The following is a 12,693-nucleotide window of genomic DNA, read 5'->3' on the forward strand; positions in this document are numbered from 1 at the left end:
CTATAACTGTTTGCTGAATACATAATTGCAGAATATATTAATATTTCTTCTGACAACATGAAGACAATCCCAAAAATCTCCAAGGATTTATTATGGAGTCTTAAAGAAATAGCTTCCATGAAGAAATAATGTCAAACTTTTTAAGAATAAAATTTTGAAACGAATTTCTCTCAGCAGTAAAATATGGTGATGAAATGTAGATAGAACAATGGTGATTAAGACAAACCTATTGAAGAATTCCAGTATATTACTGTAAAAGTGCAGAGGGAAAAATATATTGAGAATGGTAACTAAGAACAGAAAGACAAGTCAATGGAACCAAATAAAAAGCCTGGAACCAGGATCAAGGGTGAATGAGTATGTGTGTGTAAAAATTCAGCATATCGATAAAGTGACAATGTAAATCAGTAGGGAAACAAATTAGTTGGGACAGCTGGCTAACAATTTAAGTCACACCTCAATTTTAAACTTTAAGCCCCAAAATGGGTTAAAAGACTTAAATGTAAAAGGGTAAAATTGTAGAAAAGGAAAAAGAAAATCAGCTGAATAAGTATATAACCTTGGAGTAAAGGGAGGCTGTTCTAATACCAAAGGCAGAAACCACGATGAAACAAATAATAGGGCTATGCGGGATTTCAGCAATTTTATAGGGACACACATTATAAAGTCAAGAAAAAGTGAAAGCTGGGAAAAATATATTCACAAGAGTTACTATTCTTAGTGAAGGAAAAGATGACCACCCTAACAGAAAACTAGGCAAGGGGCCTGGTATCAAGAGAAAATGTACCAGAGGAAACGCAAACACCAACAACTTCACCTTCAAAATAATAAAAGAAAAGCAAATTAAAACAATGCAACGCTATTCTCCGCTTACAGACTGGCAAAGAATAACCACTGTCAGCCAGAGTGTGGGAGCATAACTGATGCATTTCTAGGGGCAATCGAGCAGCCTATATCAAAAGCCCAAAGAAAGTCATTCCACTCCCAGGAATTGATTCTAGGAAAATAACTGGACAAGGCCAACAGCTGTATTTAAGAGCTGTTCTTTAGAGCACTGCTTATAGTAGCAAGAAAACCACGAACTATTCTAAAACCCAATGACAGGAGGTCAAATCACATGAGTTACCTGCAGATGGACCACTATGAAACTACTACTAATGGTGTAGATCTATAATGCTGACACTGTTATTTTTGTAAAACACACACACACACACATTCTACACATATAGAAATATATATGCCTAGTTAAAAGTGTAAATGGAAGGAAAATGTTAACAGTGGTTAGCCCCCAGTAATGGAAATTTGGAGTAACCTTATTTACCCAAATAGTCTTATTTTTCTCAATGATGAAATACTTCTGTAACAAATACATATGTGCAAAGACAGCAAAGATGAATAAATCAACTCAGAAATTATAAGGTCATAATATTCTCAAGAAATTTTCTAATGGACCATTTATCCTTTACATAATGCTCTTCCCACCATATTCATAAATTAAATATTACTAAACTGAAACAATTCATTACAGTAGAAAAGTGCCTCAACTTATCTGAGGGGAGGAGACTTGCTTCAATGGTTCAATTCTCAGACTACTTCCCCAATCTTCTGGGGCTCTTCTAAACTTTATCATTACGACAAACATCCTTGTCCTCTAAGCTACTTTCACTTTACTTAAGTGGTTTCCCTGCCCATGACTGCTATATAACCTCTCACCGATAAGAAAAGGCTGCTACGATGGGCAGAACTCTCCACTCCTTCCTTCACTGCAAACTCGGGCTTCTATAATCCCAAGTCTCTTAACTAGCTTCACGGCAACCTGGACAAGTTACTAAACGTCACTGAGCGAGAGCTATTATCATTACAATCTCGTACACACTGGATCCAGCACTTGGCAGTTTCCAAAGCAGGCTCGCGTCCATAAATCGCATCTGACTGATAACCTGTTCCAGAAACTGAGACAGGACTCCAGGAAACACACAGCAGAAATTTAATATCATAAACTTCCACAAATCTATATCCCAAAATTTGAAGCTACAGAGGTCAGTCCTAATTTGGAGGATATCAGCCAAACTGTCACTAGCTAATGACTTTTGAGAAACCAAACTTCTGAGTTCGATTTATTTAACTTTGATAACTTAAATGACAGCAAGGGCTTACAACAAGAAAAACATTACAGCTGGGGGCTCTAATCCAATGCCTCCCTTTCCACATTTCATAGACCCATTAGCAAAACACCTAGCAAAGTATAAAACAGGTCAGGACTTTTTTCCCTTTGTATTTTAATCTGTAACTACATTTCAGCTAGCTACTCATGACTCAGACCAGCAGTTCTGGCAGTATGGTGCACTGCAAAGAGCGACGTACCAAGGAAGAGGAAACATGATTTACAGATCCAACTCTGCTCCTAACTAATGTTACAATCTTGGGGAAGTCAGCTCACATCTTGGACCTCAGTTTTCTTATCTGTGAATTGAGAGAGCTGGGTTAAATGCCTCCAGCTATGGTCTCTTATGGAACACGGTGCTTCTTAGTTCTTTTTACGGAACAGCTACATGTAAGGCATTTGGTGTCACAATGCTGTGGGTCAGGTTTCTACTTAGAAAGGAATTCCTCAGCACAACAGGCCTGCCATATGCATTCACTGATGGGTACATGAAAGAGGAGGAAAGTAATGTGAAGGGGACACAATTTCTCTTGGGGGTGAAAAAACCACACTCAGAGCTAGGGTCAGCGTTTCCCGGTTAAATGAAAAGGGAAAAACCAGAAATATTTTCCATCAGCATGAGAATTTAGCAGCCTTCGTGCCTAACAGCAGCAACAGAATTCAGAATAGCTGTTATGTTAATAGCATACTCTTTTACGCTGCTCCAAAATAAAAGCATTATTGATTCTCTGAGCTCAAATGTAATATCGCATTGAAAATTTAAAAACAAATTGTAAAGGACTAAGTACATAAACTCATGTATACACAGGGGCCAGTGCATTCTTAAAACTACCACTAGGTGGAACATTTACTGTAATATTTACAGTGAGTGTCCAGCACCAGTTCACCAGAAGACAAGGATTAAGAATTAGATCATGAAGCGTAATTGGAAGGGTCATTATTCCCTTGGTACTATGTTAAATTCTTAACTCAAAATTTTAAAAAACTGCAACGTTGAGCTGTTACCCATTAAGAAACCTAATGCTTTCGTCCAAGTTGTACTTCTTGGTTCTTAATGACATGAGTTCCATTTACCAAAACATTTTTTAACCTAGATATTTTGACTTTCAGGTAAGTTTGGTACCATACTTACTTATCCAAGACGTGTGGATCCTCAGGGCTCTTATTTTCATATTCTAGAAGTTCAAGAAAACTCTGCATATACCTGAAAAAAAGAGATACTGTGTTAGTTGCCTACCCTACATCCATCCTCCTTTCCCTTTTCCTTAGGAGTACGTTAAATTTCCACCCAGGTATCCATCCAATCCCCTCCACCCGCCATGTAGCCCAAGTGCTTCCGGGGAAGCTGATACCATGCAAAGCTCCTGGGTGGCCCTGTTTTTCTCTGGGTAATCCTATTTCTCTTGTCACTAATTCCTAATTAGTCCGATAGTTCTGGCCTAAGCCTGTCACTGAGTCGCATTTCCCTGAACACAGGGATTGGCTCAGGAATGGACATCACTGCCTCGATTCAGGCCAGTAAAATAAGAGAGCAGACTTGCTGGCGGTCTTTGGGAGAGAAATTAACTTGCTCTGCTTTTGGACAATGTGGTCCATGGATGTAAAGCCTGGAACTGCTGCAGCTATTCTGTCACCAGGAGAAAATCCAGCCAGAAAATGAAGCCGACCCCATGGAAAGTAGGGCCTTGATAATCTCGTGAATCTCTGAATCAAACCAACACCAAAACCTCATCCTATGGCTGGATCTTACAGTTACAATTTATTGCTTAAGCCAGGTTTAGTTGGATTTTCTGCTACTCCCTAACACACATGTCCTAACTGATACATCAAGTCTACAGTTTGATTACCAAAAAAAGTACACAGAAAATTTAAGAAGCATGTGTGTGACCCTGAAGTGCATGCTAAGAACTTAGAACTAGGGGAGTTTCCTGGCGGTCCAGCGGTGCTCTCACTGCCATGGGCCTGGGTTCAATCCCTGGCTGGGGAACTAAGATCTTGCAAGCTGCATGGCACAGCAGGAAAAGGAGGAAAAAAAGAACCTAGAGCTAGAAATAAAGAAGGTTCCTTCTCAGAGTTAACCTAGTTTCATCAACATGTAATGAAGGAGAAAGAATTCCTCTTAGGCCCTCAGAAACAGCTTCTGGATTAAGAATACTGACATATCTCATTCAGGGCCAGTATAAGAAATAATATGTCCAACAAAGATCTGGAGGACAGAGGAAAAATGGGACTTAGAGAGGCACATTACAGCAGCAGCTACAGCCAGACTGGACCTGCCGGATCTGGTGCGGATTCAAAGATTCCAATTACTTAGAGGTATATGAGCTCTGCTTTGGGTCTTAACATGTCCTGAAAAAATTATCCCTTATTCTAATTATTTCTAAGAATTAATGACTACTAATCCTACTATCCCACTGTGGATAGAGGATGAGGGCACGCCAGTAACTAAAAATGACTGTTAAGCTTATAAATAAACAGGAAGGACGTTTTATTAATCAGCCTCACCTGAACTTTGTGACAACACATGATACTGAAGTATGTTCGTTGCTGGGTATATTTTTTTTAAAAGTTTCTGGGCATATAAGGCTATGAACTAGACATTGTTAAAATCACTAGGTTAAACCACCCTGAGAGGCCACAGTCAGCCATCCACAGTGATGCCCTCTGCCCTGCCACATATCAGCAGAATTTCAGGCAGGCATCCCATCCTTCCGGAAGGGGACAGTTCATTTAAACGGCAAAGTCATAAATGGAAAGGAGTCAAAGATTATGCTGAGCTTCCTGGCCTGAAAGTCAAGAAAGCAAGGAGAACACTGACTGAGGTGGGCTTCACGGCCTGTTATACTTAAGATTTGCTTTCAAGAGGAAAAGGAAATGGCAAGTAAACACAATGCATGATCCTGAACTGGATTCATAAATCAGGGGTGAGGGTAGGGATTGCTTAAAAAGAAAAGCACTATTAGGACTAGTGATGAAAGGACAGTAGGGTCCACATATTAGATAATATTACTGTATCAATGTTAAATTTCCCAAATTGGATAATCAAACTGTAGTTTTCTAAGAGTTGTTCTAAGGAGATACACACTCAAGTATTTAGGGGTAAAGGGGCATGATGTATACCATTAACCCAAATGGTTCAGAAAAAAATAATGTATTCTATGTGTGTACCATACATATATAAATATATTGAGAGAGGGAGAGAGAATATGAATGAGAATGATAGAACAAATGTAACCAAATGTTAACAATTAGTGAATCTGGGTGCAAGGATATGGGAATTCTTGCTACTAGTCTTGCAAACCCTTCTGTTAAATACGCAATTATTTCAAAATTGAATGTTTAAAAAAGAAAGGGAAGAAGTAACATGCACAAGTTTGCAATGGCTATGGGAGAGAAATAGTAAGGAGACCAAAAAAAAAAAAAAAAAAAAAAGAGCTGACTCAGTAATGTGAGTCAGCAATTCACTCTGAAGCCCCTGAAGTGACTTTTACATAAGTGATAGTAAATGTTTGACCGTCACTGCCACCATGACCGGGGACTTGAAAGCCAGCTAGCCTATCTAGAATTCCCAGCACAGTAGCTAGCTCCCAGGAGTGCTTATATACTTTCTGCTGGAGATCTAATCATGGTCTTGGAGCAATAAAGAAGTCCCATGCAAACAAGTACTCGCTGTTCCTGAAACAAGCTATGAGTTTACAGTAGAATCCAAGTGACCTTAAGATGGGAGCCATGGTCGCCACCTCTTTTGAGCTTTCTGGGGTCCCGGGGCCCCTGCGCCTGCCTCGGTGAGGGGCTGCTGCTTGTCTGGGACAAGGACGGACCACCCAATAGAGTGTTTCTCAGATGATTCATTCTCAACCCTAAGAATTTATTATAATCAGTATTACTGAGGAATGACTGTTGAATGGCCATCTTTCAGTAGCCCGGCCTCCGTTAATACTCTAGATGCCAACTAATTCATGGTTCCGCTCTCCCCATATCTGTCCACATCATTCCCATCCCCTGAACTGCTCTCCCTGTCCCTGTCAGTTCCACCCCCCACCCCACCCCCGCACCAAGGGGCAGCGCAGACCACAGTCGGCACCTCCCTCCCCCAGGCCCCCATGGCACCTCCTCAGTGCTGGCTTGAGAGCACTTTGTGCATCTGGCCTCCTGAACCCCTCCAGCTTTCTCCACGGGGACTTCTTTGCTTGTAGAATACAGAGGAGACAAGCGAGCGCTTCTCAAATCTATGCAAATCCCTTTCTAAAAATACACCACCTGCTCTTCCCTCCCACCACTCACCCATCCCACTCTGCCTACTGAGTGGGCAGTTCAGTCACAAATTCAACTTCTTCAATTAGACAGCACATGCTTTAAGCATCAGAGCTACACCTGACTGATGCTAACATACTCTGTGAAGATACTTCAGACTTTTCATGGGGGAGATGAGGTACAGCAGCTAGCTCGTATTTTTCACATGGGAGGTTCCCCTTTAAGTGACTTAATTTGTCCTAAAATAAGTACTGTCTTCTAAAAACTTCTTTAAAAGGAAAACAGAAAAAACACGGCAGAGACTGGATCAAAGCAGCAACATCCCCCTATCCAAAGAATTGCAGATCTGCTCACATGGGACACTGCATTGCTATTCTTCTATATTTTTCTGTACTTTCCCATTTTCTTCAATGAAAAATCACATTTATAACCAGAAAAAAAATTTGAAAAGTCAAGAAAGTGTCTAGTACAGTTGAAAAGTACTTTCCTTAGGACAATTATCCACTGTCAGTTAAAATAAAAAAAAAAACCCAACTTTTAATTACCTGGGAAACCCGGCCATCCTGAATGACTCGTTCCCACAGAAGCAGTACGTGTACTTTTAGGGAGAATGGTCCCAATGCCAAATGTTCAGAGCATTCTGGGTAGACCCATCTGAAGCCACACTATTTACTTACCAACTCTGAACCAATCCCACCGAAGGGCGGTTAAGCAAGTTATCCGGCAGAAGATTAACTTCTCTCATTGTGTTAGCCAGGCGCACAGGAAGCTCCTTTCGTAGGAACATATATGAAGTTTTCTCACATGCATTATCTCTCCCTATTAAGAGATGAAAAATGTTCCATGATTTTATAATCTAACGGAATAATAAAATGTTCTCATGGTAGCCCAGTGACTGGTCGGGAAGATAAAATTAAGTAATATTGCAGTCTCTAGTTAAATATTTATCCTCTGAAACAGCAAGTTTAAGAAAATAATTTAATTAGAATAGAAAAAGAACCCTTATTCCAAGAGGCAACCTTGAAGGCAGTGTTTTTCCCTCAGCACAAATACATCCTTAGTGTTACCAGTGGCGGTATAAAAGTAACCTGGGACAGAATCTGAATTTGTTTTCAAATGAACGCTGTGGGAAAACTGCCAAGTACAAAGGTAGGAGAACATGTAAACCCACTCCTGTTCACGGGGGTTTCCAGAAGGCAAGAGACCCATTCATTCCACAACTATTCACCTACTGCGGGCCGACTGCTTCCTAAGATTTTCTTCAAATGTGTTTCTTCAGGGACCAGGAAGCAGCCACAGACCCCAGCTCTGACCGAGACACAGGACTCGGGAGGTGCCCGAGAAGCCAGCTCACAGGTGGCCTCAGAAATGGAGGGATGGACTACAGCATGTCCAAGAGGACAGAGATACAGTGTTGACTAGGAAGACAGAGCTCAGAGAGGGAGTCTTCTGTTGACTGCCTTGCGCTGGCTGTGCACACAATGTACGCAACGAGGGGCACAGTGAGAGAAAAGGTACCAGGCCACCTGAAAGAGGAACCCGAGCCCTTTCCCCGGCTGCCACGTGACCAGAGCAGTAACACGACTGGTCTTGCCCCCAAACTCCAACCTTGCTGTAAACCCGGTGATAGTTGGGGGATAGAGGATGTGATAGAAAAGACATGAGCTTTGGGGACAGAAATGTGCTTCAGCCTCGACTTCTCCATTTACCCTTGGTAAGCTTCTTAACTTCTGAGGCTCAGCGGCCTTCAGCTGTAAGATGGGGATGAAACGTCAGTTTTTGTAAACACTACATGTGACAACATGTATGGAGCCTGACACAGATCAAGTGTTCGGCGAACATTAGTTCTTCTTCTGTCCTCTGTGATACTGATGGGTCTGTCCCAACTCTCTCACATTCGGACAGGCCTGCCTGATGCCCCATATTCCCTGGAGGCCGCTGGGAAATAGGCAACCTCGGGGCCAAGCCCAGAGAGAGAGAAGCAGGGCTCATCGAGCGATCTTCTCCTGCAAACTCTCCTCTTTCTTCCAAATGTGATGAAGACAGCAAGAGAGATTCAGAAGTAAATCCATTCTAACACTTCCAGCCAAATTCTTTCCTGTCCTCACGGAATAAGACTGGAAATAAAAGAACCCACTGTTTTTTTTTTGTTTGTTTTTTGTTTTTGGCCAAACCGTGCGGCATGTGGGATCATAGTTCCCTGACCAGGGATTGAACACGCGCCCCCCTGCACTGGAAGCGCGGAGTTTTAACCACTGGGCCACCAGTGAAGTCCCATAGAACCCACTTTTGAGAGTCATCTGCAGAACCTCTTCCCTCCACTGCCCCCTGCCCCCCTTTCTCCATTTCCAAAAGAAGTCAGAATAAAAGATTAAATTCTTAACCCATCCCTCACTTACCTCATTCTAAGTGAGTAGTATATTGAAGGCCTCCAGTAAATCTTTAATCAATAATTCTGCCTCTGCCCTTCCTCCTAAGGGAAATACTCCAAAAAGCAAGAGGAGTGTAATACCTCAGCAATGACCTTCCAACACTTACTCCATACACATTCATTTGGCCTTAGATGATTAACACTTAAGGTGATTCAGGCTGCTTTGGATTATATATATATATAATTCCTAAAATGTTCTGTATATAATTTTTATGGATGAATCATTTTAAGTGCACTAAAAATGCTGGTATTTCAAAACTCAGAATGAACCTCATTATAAAATGAAGGACCTATTATCTAAGTTAAAATGTGCATGTACGTTTGCACATACCAGGAGAAGTACCTTGTACCCTGGTTAAATAGAAAGGACATTTTTAAAAAAAAAAAAAAAAAAAAAAAGCACAAAAAAAATGATGGCGGAGAAGGAAGTTAGGGAATGTGGAAGAAGCGAGAACCCTGTAGTGTTGAATTGGAACTGGAAATAGCAGTGTGACCTTAGGATTCTGAAAAATTATCTGAGTTTTTAGGGGTACTGAAAGTTGACATGCTTAAACTTCCACATCCAGAGCACACGAGGAGCAGCACATCAACAGCATGGTGGGGGGCGTGGGGCTGGGGGTGGGAGTAGGGTGAAGAGGGAGGGTCAGGGAAGTGACAGCGGTCTGGCAGGTGCCAGGTGGTGAGAGGCAGTCAGGTGCACGTCTCTTCTGGAAATCCACAGGGCTAGACGGCTTTCAGAATTGAAAGGTTTTCAGTTTTAAAAAGAGTACGTGCCTCCATTGCGTGAAACAGTCTACTCTACAGACACAGTACAGCTACAGCGCAATCTGTGAACGTCGACACTGAGCAGGGGAAGACCACGGCCCCCAGATCACTGCAGGCTAGGTTTTGCCATGGACTTAGTTTGGGCAGCAGGTATAAAAAAAGAACTTCAATTTTTTGAGCTTTTTGGACTTCAGAATTCAGATTAAAAGACCGCAGTCCGGCAGGACAGTAATGCCGAGATCAGATGCCAGAGTTAGACTTGGCTTTGAATCCTGTCCTGAGCATCCACTGGCTTCGTGAACACCGGCAAGTGTCATTACACGTCGAAGCCTCGGTGTAACCATCTATAAAATAAGAACAGGACCGATTTCGCAGAGGTTGCAGCAAGGGTTAAAAAGCGCTCAACATTTAACACGAACAGGTTCTTAAAACTGAGAAGAGGGGGCTCATTAAATCGCAATCACTAATGATGCCGGCTTGTATAAAGCAGCGCAGCCCAAGGCCATGGGGTGCCAGATCAAACAGTCTGACGCTAAGCCCTGAGAGCGTGACTGCATTCTGGTTCAGCGCGGTCGCCTGTGCTCATCTGATGATTCTACATAATTAAAAAAGGATTAAAGTATGTTCCGTGTCCCTACCATCCAATTTTATTTATTTTAAAATAAAAGGCCTTGGTGTTTCCATTGGTCAACTCTGCACTAACTGGAAGACTCAACTAACTACTAGGCGTGGCCTGAAATAACCAACATTTCAAGGCAGCATTTTATTCTAGGCTTCTTGGATTATCAGCCTTTCATAAACTAGTGTTGAAAGAAACTTTGTCTCTATACCCCCCCACCTCCACCCCCGCGGCACTGATTAGACTGCCTCACCTGTGGGAGTGTCTCAACGATTTACTAGAAGAATAGAGAATACTTTCAGAAGTTTGTATTTTTAAGAGAAAGAGTACCTGCAAAATCTCAGGTTTTGCCTCCTACATTCTAATTTAGCTTTAGAGACGAATTCTTTGTACTCAGATACCTTAATTATACATCAGCTTAAACAGGGGGATAAGTCTTTTTTAGTTAATTAGTAAGCCTAAAAATAAATATGAAATGCCTGATTTGTTTTAACCTTCCTGTGGTTTTCCTCATATAAGTTGAAAGTATTTTATCTTATGTATTAATGTTAAATATTCAGTTTAAATCAAAGGGTTCAAACAATCTTGTTTTTAGTTAACTTACCAAAAAAGAAACTTTTGGTTTTAACTGAATGTCCTCTCAAAAGGGTTCTGTTTTTCTAAGGCTTCTGGCATATTGAGTATTTTCCAGTTATTCTTCCCAGTCATTTGACTTCATTTTTTCCCCGCTTACTTGGCTTCTCTGCATTCCTTAATTTTGATTTTCTATTTTTATTCTGCATTTCTCCATATACTTCATCTTATTCAAATTTACCGATTAAAATTTTCCCTAGTATCAGTTCAGAAAAAGACGAAGAAGCAGTGTGTGAGAGGCATGGAAAATTCTGATTTCGTGAACGCAAATAAGTCACTGGCTTAGATACATTTGTGTATTTCTTCAGTTTTTCTTCCTCTTTTGATGACCCTTTAATTCTCTTCTGTTTTGTTTGTTTTTCATACTTCGCCCTTTCATTGAGAAGTCAGAGACAATTACTACATTTGCAAAAGGTACGACTGGCTTTGTCTAGAAAGGTTCTAAATGGCTTTCCAGTTCACCAAGACACAGGATAAACAGACACAGAAACACAAATGACTTTTTTTATAATTGGGGTATAGTTGTTTTACAATGTTTGGTTAGTTTCAATAGATTCACAGCGAAGTGAATCGGCCATATGTATACATATATCCCCTCTTTTTTGGATTTCCTTCCCATTTCGGTCACCACAGAGCAGTAAGTATACACAAATGAGTTTTGTTTTGTTTTTTTTCCATACATGACTTCTGATTTAATACGGGGAGCCCTCTCAGGGATGGTCTCTGATAAGAAAGGAGCATTTGAGCAGCCTTCTGAGAGCAAGAGTTCCGACATTATTCTTTGTACCTGGTTTCCACAGTGGCATATATTTCTGGTGAATCTCTAAATCCTCTTTTCGACTAATTTACAGGAAGCAGAAAAAATAATTATTTCTTCGGTTAATGAAATGACCTGATAATGTATCTTATAATTAAAGCAGAGAGCTGAGCACATAACTCCCAAAAATGTAGTCTCCTGTCTGGATTACTTGAAGGCTATCTTTATCCACATCTTTCAGCTTTAAGGCTTGGTGGGGGATGTTTTAGGAGTGTAAGCAAGGGAATCAGGGAGTGGAAAAGGAGGGCAAAAAACGGAAAAATTACCAGCAAGGCACTAAAACCCAACAGAATGATCAGCTCATTCTGATAATGCTGCTTTTTCTAATTACTGTCAATTAAATGTTTGAGTTTACAATGTATTTTTACCATTAGCCATGTTAATATGGGTAAAATATAACTGAGAAAATAATATTTCAGGGGCAGCTCTTTGATTTTTCTTCAGTTGTATTTATAAGATTTCAATCTCCTGACAACACTGAATTTTAGCATAAGTAATTTATTCTCAAACTTACCAGGGCTATAAACAATAATTAATTGAATAGTCCTGCAGAAGACACAACCGTAAGTGTGAATGGAGAGCTACCAAATGATTGTGAATATCCTTCAAAAGAATCCCCCCTCTTTCTCTAGCTTCATTTATACTTTGAAAATGTTTGTTTTACTCCATGTCCAGAAATAGTGTTTCACTGCCTGGGAAGTTTAACAGTTTTCCTGTGTTTGGGAAAACTTACTCCTGAATTTAAAGAGATCAAAATAGGTAGTGGGTTTGGGGTCTACCAAACTTGAGGCCGCATCCACTCTAGGCCGGCCCATTTGGGTTATTATTACTAACAGCAAGTCAGAAACTTCAGAGCCAAAGAGCCAAAGATCAGGTATTTCACACACACCTCATTCCCTATCAAACTCAATGCCCCAACAACATGCAGCTATTACACTATTTCTTTCAGCCCAATGTCTGTTTATTATGTTCATAGATGCTGTGGGTCAGGAATTGAGATAAGACACAGG

General features: G+C 40.8%; 1 protein-coding gene across 2 annotated transcripts in view; it reads right to left on the reverse strand.

The window, feature by feature from the left end:
- Positions 1–12,693, reverse strand: part of PDK3 (pyruvate dehydrogenase kinase 3) — a 76,986-nt gene that overhangs the window by 47,049 nt on the left and 17,244 nt on the right. For both annotated transcript variants that reach the window (XM_067723413.1, XM_067723411.1), the window contains exons 2-3: positions 7,096–7,237; positions 3,297–3,368 (exon numbers count right to left, since the gene is read on the reverse strand). In XM_067723413.1, the coding sequence (XP_067579514.1) occupies positions 3,297–3,368; positions 7,096–7,237 (214 nt within the window). The remainder of the gene's footprint in view (positions 1–3,296; positions 3,369–7,095; positions 7,238–12,693) is intronic.

The sequence above is a fragment of the Pseudorca crassidens genome, chromosome X (genome assembly GCF_039906515.1).
Source record: "Pseudorca crassidens isolate mPseCra1 chromosome X, mPseCra1.hap1, whole genome shotgun sequence".
NCBI classification, from domain to species: domain Eukaryota; kingdom Metazoa; phylum Chordata; class Mammalia; order Artiodactyla; family Delphinidae; genus Pseudorca; species Pseudorca crassidens.